The sequence below is a fragment of the Prunus mume genome, linkage group LG4, assembly GCF_029339155.1.
Source record: "Prunus mume cultivar Tortuosa linkage group LG4, ASM2933915v1, whole genome shotgun sequence".
Classification (NCBI taxonomy): Eukaryota; Viridiplantae; Streptophyta; class Magnoliopsida; order Rosales; family Rosaceae; genus Prunus; species Prunus mume.
In genome coordinates, this window is record NC_142701.1 from 2,599,371 (window position 1) to 2,609,464 (window position 10,094).

General features: G+C 32.9%; 1 protein-coding gene across 1 annotated transcript; it reads right to left on the bottom strand.

Moving 5' to 3' along the window:
• Positions 1-1,280: 1,280 nt before the first annotated feature.
• On the bottom strand, positions 1,281-3,662 carry LOC103328533 (E3 ubiquitin-protein ligase RMA1H1). The gene is made up of 2 exons (XM_008230927.2): positions 3,337-3,662; positions 1,281-2,192 (listed from the first exon to the last, which is right to left on the bottom strand). The coding sequence occupies exon 2, from the start codon at positions 2,149-2,151 to the stop codon at positions 1,363-1,365; it is 789 nt and encodes a 262-aa protein (XP_008229149.2). The 5' UTR covers positions 2,152-2,192; positions 3,337-3,662; the 3' UTR covers positions 1,281-1,362.
• Positions 3,663-10,094: the final 6,432 nt, after the last annotated feature.

The window sequence follows — 10,094 nt, forward strand, 5'->3', positions numbered from 1 at the left end:
ATGAATTGCAACTTCGACCACACAAAAAAAAAAATTAGCTTATTAAGTAAATACACACGTCTTATAATTTGAATAAATTCTTATACTAAATTAGCATGTTACGTAAAGCATCGGATACGCAATAATTTCTCCATCCGCACCTTCCAAGTTGCTACCACTAGGTCCACCAGAAGACATGTATGTTTTGTTTTTGTGTGCGTAGTTAGTGGGCGAATATGTTACAAAACAGATATGGTAGGAAAGAAAATGACATGCCTCGTCAGGTTGTTTGGATATGGATGTGGTGTTCTAAGTAGACAAACCAACATTCAATTCCAACACTCCTTTCAGAGAAACATGGTAAACTGAGCTAAGAAATTTCACCACCTCAATTGATGACTATTCTTCATGTGGACCACTATTCTTGTTTTGGGTTGCCTCAGTCAATATGCAACCATAGTCCATACTTCCACTGGCGTCTAATGAATGAATCGCCACTATTCAAAGATTGAATATTATCAAAACCAAAAAATACTAAGGAACTATCATAGCTAGGGTTAAGAGTTTTTTTTAATTTTTTTTTTTTTGAAGGAAGGAGGTAGGTAGAATCGAGTCGAGTCGAGTCAAACCGACTACCAAGGTGCTTAAACTTAGATGTCTTTGAAAAATCTGTCGAGCTCGAGTTAAGCTTGATTAACTAGTTGATCAAGCTTGGCTTGGATACTTGTTTTCAAGTTTGAGCTTTGCTTTGCATGTAGGATGAGCCAAGCTTGCATTTGGCTTAGCTTTTCCTATATTTGATTTTTAAACCTAGATCTACTTGGAGTAACCATAAGCAATTCTCATATTATTTATTTATTTCTGTCAATTATATCTCTTTTTCTTATTACATGGGGCCAAAGCCCAAGCAAAACCAACAAGATCTATATCTCAATAACTTTTCTTGCTTACATGGGGCCCGGAAGCCCAAGGAAACCAACAAGAATGATTTCTCAAATTACAAAATTACAAAAATGATCAGTTAATGATGATTTTATTATTATGTTATTGATCAATTATTGGGAGCTGTTATTGGCCTTCCAAAATGGTAATTCCTCACTCCTCCTTGGATCAACAATCAAAGCAAAAACTTGCATGGCAAATTCCTCAAAACAAAACAACCAAAAGTACCAATTGTGGAATTCATTACAGCCTTTCCGATCCTATACATGCTGAAAATTTATGCAATGGCTTTTACCAAGATCAAAACGCATCTTGAAGCACAGTACATTCAACCGCTAACATAAAATTGGCAACTCGTCTGGTTGAATCCGCGCGTCTTTCATAATCTTTTACTCAATTTTACAGGTATACAATGAGTAAGCGATGGAGCTAAAATTGTGCTCAGAACAAAAGAAGGCACAACATAAAGCAACAGAAGAGGAAAAAACATATTCGGCTGAGCGACTTATCAGCCTGCATTACATGCCTTCTAACCCTGGGACTACCGCTCCCGGCAAGATTGTACGAATTCGAATAGGTGTATAAGTTTGTCATTGAGTTACCGAAGACCCTTGCGTATACCATTTCGCCGAACATTCCAATTACTGGATTGACTGTGGTGGTGCCAGCAGGGCTTTGCATCGGTAAAGCAGTGTTACTGCCTTGTTGTGGAGTGTTTAGTTGTGAACTGTAAGGAGAACTCCGATGATGGAGTTGCTGAGTAACGTATGGAGTGGTGGGGGTACCGGCCGTTCGTGGTGTGTCAACCCCGCAAGGACGAAAAGGTCTTCGCGGAATGACTATACCAAGATGGGAAGCCTTGCCTTTGGAGGGCTTTGTAGGCTTTGTCGTCTGGCCCCGACCGTAGAGCGGGACTAGAGAAGATTCATTCACTTCAGCTTTGCAAACAGGGCACTGCGGCTGTTTTTGCTCATCTTGGTATTCAGAGGACGGGCTCTGGAACTGAAGCCACTTGTATATGCAAGGCCAGCAGAAGAGGTGACCGCAGAGGGTGACTACTGGCTCGTGCACAGCGTCCAAGCATATGCTGCAGTCGAAGCTACCACAGGATTTGTTTTCAGAGTCTGTGACTTCATCAGAAACAGAGTTCCACTTTTCAAAGGAACATTTATCTTGTCCAGTGGAGTCATTTTGAACCATAGCCTCTGGAAAGTGCTGCTCTAGGGCCATCTTAACTGATCGAGAAAGTGGTATTTCTTAGCTGCGGAAATCTGAGACGTGGAAAAACAAGAACGTTAAAATATGGTCTAAAAACAAGCCTTCAATGAAGTTTAATGATATCAATGAAAAAGGCTACAGAAAGATACATCTTGGCAACAAGAAAGCATCTAAATTACACGATTAAAAGATCATTGGATCCAAATGTTTAAAATTAAAAAAAATAATAATTAAAATAATCCCATCATTTTATAAATAATCAGATGACTACAGAAAAGTTCAACCAAAGAGCATATGATAGATCAGACTGAGTAGATTTATCTATTGTATGCAGTCCTTCTAGAAAGACTTGAACAAGATAAACATTTTAAATTAAAGATCAATAATTTCAATCTCTCAAGATGCTTGAGAATTAAATATGTGATCTAAGAATTTCAAGTCGACAAAACATGAAAATATATAGGTAAGCTTGACAGAACTTGGGTTAGGTGAGAATTAGGCAAAACAAATTTCATCAATTGCTAATAATCTGTGCTCAACTTCCAACCAGCTATGGTTGGGAAACCTAACAGAAGTATTATTTCTCCCAAACCTTCACCAATGAACACATCAAGTTGAAACTCATGGACTTAACCTAACATCAAATTGACAACCAGAGAGACTCTTCTGTAGAAAATCAACAGAAAGGCCTAGAATACCAATATTTCAATGGTTGTGGTTGGCCTGAAAAGACATGGGTTTTTTAGGGAAACAACTTCTCCTTGTGTTCCTAATTAATATCTAGTAGATTTTGGAAATTTGCAGCAGATTTCATGGATCTCCATTAAATTAGGGAAACCAAATCCTGAGAATTCCCAGGAAATTTCAAAGCATGTAAACCAGCTACACCACAAACCATCACCATGGTGGGTATTTACAATTTTCCCTTAAATTTAATATGCAGGGGACCCATTTTGAACAGAGAAACACAAGTTCATACTTCAGGGGAGCCACCAAACCAAAACCAGCAGAATGTTTTATGCAACTCAGAATACAAGATTCTTGAGTTGAAATCGATTCACCATATACGGGCAACTCGAAAGGAAACAAACTTTTTGCTACCCAAGAAGAGAAACCATTGAAAGAGCAAGACCCACACACATGAGAATGAACAGACAGATGCATAAGGATATGAAGCAAAGAGAGACAAGTGCATACCAGTAGTATTTGAGAAGTGGGTTTTGGATATTCTTTGTGTATGTAAGCTGTGAGTGCGTAATTAAGAGCTTTGGTAACAGAGCTTCAATGGCAGAACAGAGAGAATCAGAGAGAAGGAAGGAGCGTTGGTGGGTATGGAGATGAATGAGAAAGATGAGAGGAAAGAGGCAAGGGTGAATGAGTATATATAGAGACAAAACATATTACGTCTTCGAGAATAGATTATTAGATAAATGATAAAGCCATGAGCCACTTTGCTCTTCACGCACGGTTCTTGAGATTTGATAATTCTGATACCACCCTCTCTCTCTCTCTCTCTCTCTCTCATATACGTGGCACCCATCATTGTACTATTTTCTTTTTTCTTTAATTTTCTTTGTAAGATCATTTCTTTGCTTCTTTTTTTTAATAATTAATAATAAAAAATTTGTATTGTTTGTATTTTCTCTTGGTGCTGTTTTTTTGCCTTTTTTCACCAATGCTCTTGTAGCTGGGACTCTAAAATAGTTATCATACACGTTTTCTAAGAAATTTCCAACATTAATCGCCTATAAAATTAAGGGAATCCGTACTTATAAAGGTTTTTTATAAGTAAGTAACTTTTATAAAGTTGACAAATTCTTAAATATTTTCATAGAATTGATAAAAATTCCTAGTAAATTAGCAAGACTTTTGTTATTAATAATTAGCCCTAAAAATATACAAAAATCATTCATTTAATAAATTTTTTAAAAATCATTAAACTTTTAAATACTTTTTAAACGTCACAACTGAATACCACCAAATATCATTTTTCCATTGCTAACCTTGTTTTATTGTTTGTTTGTTCAAGAAATTAACCAAAAGAAATTACAAAAAGAATTTAGGATAACGCATGTTCTAGCCCAGAATAAAAGGGCATTAACTTGCAAGCCAGTGGGCTCAGATTTGACCTCTCATGGTATCTTAGTTACGTGTGTATGTGTTGATTCCTCCAGTAATTTAGGCTATCGCATGTATCTACCAAAAAAAAAAACTTCGCTTATATTCAAAGAATAAATTACACAAAAACAACTAATACCAACAAAGAACTACAAACAAAACAAGAAAGTATTGCATTTTCGTATTTGTTGCGTTGTGGGATTTCTTGTATTTTTACTTGACTTGATTTTCACATGATAATTGTGGAAATATTTGGATTGTATGATTACATATTCGAGATTCAAAGTGCTTTGTTTTACTTCGATTACATCCAAAATCAATCTAGGATAATCTAGAAGTTCTTAATCTTTAAAGCACTTGACAATGTAACCATTCCCATTTGTAACAAATGGTATAAGAGCTAATTTTGTTCCACCATATTTTTCTTTATAATAAGGAGAAATTTTTGTATAATCATAGAATACAGCTACTTGTCATAATTCATCCACATATTATAAACATTCACTTATATTATAACACGTGAATAATTTTCATCACATGACTATATTCTAGTACCACGTTATAATTAATATGTAGAAGAAGAAGGATTTCAGAGTACCCTAGTTATTGTGACAAACACATCCTTAATGTAAATTTTTTTTTTTTTTAAAACAATAAATTTAGAGAGGAAATTAGAATATTATTCAACGTGACAGAAGAAATTCTAGAGTCTAGATGTTTTCAACTTTTAACACAACATACTATGGATTTTCTTGGAGACCGAAAGTTCGTTGAAGTTGTATAAAGTGGAATAATAAATAATAAACTTTGGGAGAAATCAATGCACCATACTTCTAGAAAGAAAATTTAGACCGATGATTCACTTTTAACTACTGCTCAACACTTTCCTTTTCTTTTATCTTCAAGTGCAATATTATATTTATTTTTAAATTTATCTAATTTTCTGACGAGACTCGAATTTGAGTGTAAATGACGAACTTACTGTCTTGACTAATTGACTTAACCCATATATACTCTTTATTGATTTATTTTTTTTATAAATACAGCAACACATATTTTTCTCTCGAAAATTGTCTTCTTCCTCTGATCATGGTTTTATTGCATGTGGTTTCAGACATAAAACATTGAGCAACCATTTATTTCGTGACGCCTGACATATAATAGGGACCTCACATGTTAAATAAAAATATTATTTTATTACATAGTATTTATTGGTATATGACATTCTAGGCACATTAATTAAAATAAATAATAAAATAACATCACGAAATCAAATAACAAAAAATAATAGCATGAGAGAGAAATGTTATTCCACGTAAAATTTAACGTTTTAGTTGAACTGAGTCTCAACTATTTTTTCTACATACTAAAAGTGCCGCATTTCTTTAAAAATAAAAATAAAACTGGACACATTTCTTTACAAATAAAAATAAAAATGCATGCGCACATTGGTTTGTGTTCAAATTGTTTCCTTGGTAGAAGAACTTGTGTTACACTTCAAATAAAATGTACTCAATAAAACCATCTGCAAATTCTTGGAGAGGATGAGAATCTGCTGGCATTCGAGCAGTAGTTTGAGAATGCTGTGTTGACCATTATTGTCTACATTTGAATTTTATAAATAGGAATACTGAAAGGTTATAACTATGACAAGTACAAGCTAACATCAATTCATATGTTGCACCACTTGAGTCTAACACGTTACAGCTATGGTGACATGAGAGTATGTATGACTCTAATTCATAAATTATGGAGAAGCCGACGATCTTTTAAGCACTAATACAAAATTTTCGTTTCCCTCGTTGAATAATACTCTCAACAAGAAGTATGTCGATTTTTATATAATAAAAAATTCTAAAATTTGTCCCACGTTTCACTCAAATTCGTAGTATACTTATTTCATGGAGTGTAAGTTTAATCATAAAGACTGCTTACTCATTTTGGCAAAAGGAAAACCCTTAAAACCAAGTAATATTGATATTGATCTTCTAGAAAAGGAAAAAAAACCAGTGATATTGATATTGCAACTAAATTGGTTCACATATTGATATTGTGACTGAATTAATTGGTTGACAGCTTGATGTTGCAACTAAATTCATAAAACCAAGTTCCTCATGTAACCCTGTTAATGTCAATTTTGCGTGATGTGCCACTCATAAAAAAGAAATGAGATATTTATTTAAAAACTTATTTTAGCATGACATATTATACAAAAACTCATATATAGTCTATTTCGAGAAAAAAAAATTCACCCCAAATTAGCCACTTATTATTTTCTAATTGATTCTTACTGTGTTAAAATTTTATAATAACCAATTAAAAAATAACAACTAGCTAGTTTTGAGGTTTTCACTCCGAAAAGGGCCTATCAGAGCATCTACCTTTTCCACAAATGAGAGGTTAACTTTTGTACCAAATTATTTTCTGACTATGCCAAGGTTTTTCTTTCAAGCAAACTCTTTGGATTTTGACAGTTAACCTTTTCTTTGATAACGGAGTTAAAAAATGGGGGAAGAAAGAAGGAAGTTCAAGCTACCAACCACCAAATGATCTAATGTTTGAAACAGAGGCATACAAGATCTCAAGCAAAGTGAACAAAATTTCAGAGTAATGAAAATATCTCATCAACCCTTTTGGTGGTGGTTTGTAGTGAAGAAGAAAGTGAATCGTTAGGTACCTTTGAATACAAACACAATTAGAATATTATACGCGTACATACATAATTTTTTAAAAAATATTTCAGTTTTCCTTACACTACTTAAGTATATGGAACAATATGATTTCTATAATCAAAATATATCATTTACGTATTATACATGTACATACTTATTTTTCTTGAATAAATATATGTTTTTTCGACTATTTTGCAATAATACACGTATTATTTGTGTATTGTATTCAAATTTTTCACGTACTATTGAAAAGAAGAGTACAAATAAATAATTATAATTTTTTTAAAATGACCGAATTTTTCACCATATATTTTTAAGAACTTTAACAAATAATATACATACATATTTTATACATATTATACACAACCCATATTTTACTAATTATGCTAGCAGACATTTCGCTACAAACAGAGTTAGCTTAGATTTAAAAAATGATAATACAGAGCTTTCAAAATAATTAGACTCCCCACTGTAAATCCTCAAAGATGCCTTGGTATGCCCTGTTCCTGGAATAGGATAGTCTCCTCTCTCCCTAAACATTATATTGGTTCTTACAACTGATGGCCTATCTGAATTATATACGAATGCAATTTATCGTAGAAATTTCAGAACCATTTATTTGTGGCTAGGTATTTAGATTTTGGCTAAGTTTATTGGTAAAAGAACTAACAAAGTAGTCTGCTAATAATTTACTATACTAAAATGTATAAAGTCTAGAAAAGAATTATACTTCTTTTGAATTTAAGAAGCAAAGGAAAACCAACTTGGTTTGGTAACCAATCCTCTAGAAGAAGAGGAACTATCCAACATGAATTTAATATAATACAATGGAGTTCTTATATATGTACAGTGTTAAATTATCATCCCCTTATATATAAATAATATATATCAAACCCCACAGCCAAATTGGGGTTTTAAAAAAAAGGAAAAAAAAAGGAAGAGAAAGAAGAAAGCTACGTTTATAATTATTAAAGTGCTTCACTTAGACAGCTATCGTCGTGCCTATGGAAATGATGTAGTATAGTAGGTATCAATTATATACCATTATAAATACATAGTCCAATGTTCTCCAGAAAATATTATAGATTTGAGTCCTAACATTCGTGCAGTGTATGTAACCACAATATAGATATATAACACAATTGGAATCATGTTTTGCCTATGTATATGCATTATTTAGGGTTCTTCTTTGTGGTTCATGTTGCTTATCATTTTGCCACTATATCATCATCAATTAATTTTGACAAAAAATTGAAAAAAAATATATATATATATATATATAAAATAAAGTACTAATTGCATGCAGAGTTCTATACTCTAACCCTTCTCTAGAACATGCGTCACAAACAACTAATTTTAGGTACGAATAGGACGGCAAGTGTTCTTTTATCCAATGTAGTTGAAAAAAAAAAACAATTAAATTGAATAATTTACAATTTATACATAGTTGACTACCATGAGTTCTTGGAAGCGGTTGACCAACAATAGCTAAGTGTAGTGACTATAAAAAAAATGATGTATTGCTAAGTCTAAGTAACATTTATTTAAAAAGAAAGTCTAGGTATCAGTGGGTAAGGAAGTCAATGCCTTATAAATTTCTGTTACATGCTACTAATTTATGAAGATTCACATAAAATTCTTATATATAATTGTTGGTACGAAGAGCATGAATATCAAAATTTTGTAACAAATGGACATTATGGTATAAGTGGTTGGGCTCGTCATGTAAATTAACACTAAAAAAATTTGACATATAGCAAATGGTTGATAGTTTAAGTGGTGAAGAATATTGAATTCTGCATCCGAGATTCTAGGTTCGATTCCTCCTGCATTCAATATCGCTTGTATTTCAAATAGAAAAGAAGAAGAAGAAGAATTTGACATATAAATTCTTATCTCTTTGGTAATGTGTATGTTGAATCCATACGCGGCATACATATTATAGGAAAAGAAAAGCACAAGAGACGTTAGAGTATATTTAAAAAGAAACACAGCTTTGACAAATAAAAATTATTTTTTAAAATCCAATAATTAGACCGTTGAGAATAAATGCATCAAAAAATAATTATTTTGGTCAACTCACATTGTTTCCAGAAAAAAAAAAACGTAACGAAAAAAATACATCGGAAAAATAGTAGGGGAAATTTTGAGAGTAAAGAAAAAGAAAACGTATATGCAATTAGTATGTAATGGTGTCGTTGACCATACATAAAGTACATTTTCCTCAAGACCAAATCTGGACCGTCGATATGGGTTAGATCAATCTCAAGGGCAGATGCGAAGAACCAAGGGGGGCTGCAAAATCTGGTGGCTTTTACTCTTATTTATTTATATATTGATAAGAGAGTCTGACTCGTTATCTTTGATCTGGAGGAAGGAAAGAGGCCGATGACGTGGCAGATGGTGTCGTCGTGGGAGCCACAGGCGCAGAATAAGCACCGCCACATACACGCAGCACAAGACACGAAGACCTGAATCACCGACACCAAAGACCAATGCAATTATACGCGGAGTCGACACGTGGCATTAAATTAGGTTGCATGATGATGATGGACGAATGGGGATGTGCCCTTTCTTGTGTTTCTAGAAGGTATACTATATATATATATATATATATATGCACGATTGTGTTGCGGTGTACTGCTGATATGGCTCCTTTTATTTGCTTTGGTTTTTCTACTCTTTTTTTTTCTTATTGATTTAATAAATTTCCATCCCATTTTATCAAAAATAAAAAGTTTACATATAGAAATCTACTTATCCTTGTTAAGATAATTTGACATGTTGTAATGTTGACAACGTAATCGCAAGGGTTTGTAACTCAAATATTTAAGCGCATAGTCTGCATACGAGATTCTAAGTTTGATTCATTATTCTTTCAATATCACTTGTAATCAAACAAAAAATCTTAATCGTTATTCACGTTAATTTTGGTTTCAATATATTATATATGGTCTTGTCTTGTCTAGCAATAAAAAACTGTTTTTTATTTTATTTTTATATATAAGCGATATCTTGAAAGGGAAATTCTAAAATGAAATCTCTAGCGGAGAAATAAATATCTCCTAATTATTTGAACTATAAATTCCTTACCACACTAAAACATTTTAAAGCTGGAAATACGACCGGTAAGCTCTTTAGCTACGTAGTGTTGTAATAAGCGGC

Coding starts and splice junctions, on each gene's coding strand:
- LOC103328533 (XM_008230927.2), bottom strand. CDS start 2,151: ATGGCCCTAGAGCAGCACTTTCCAGAGGCTATGGTTCAAAATGACTCC.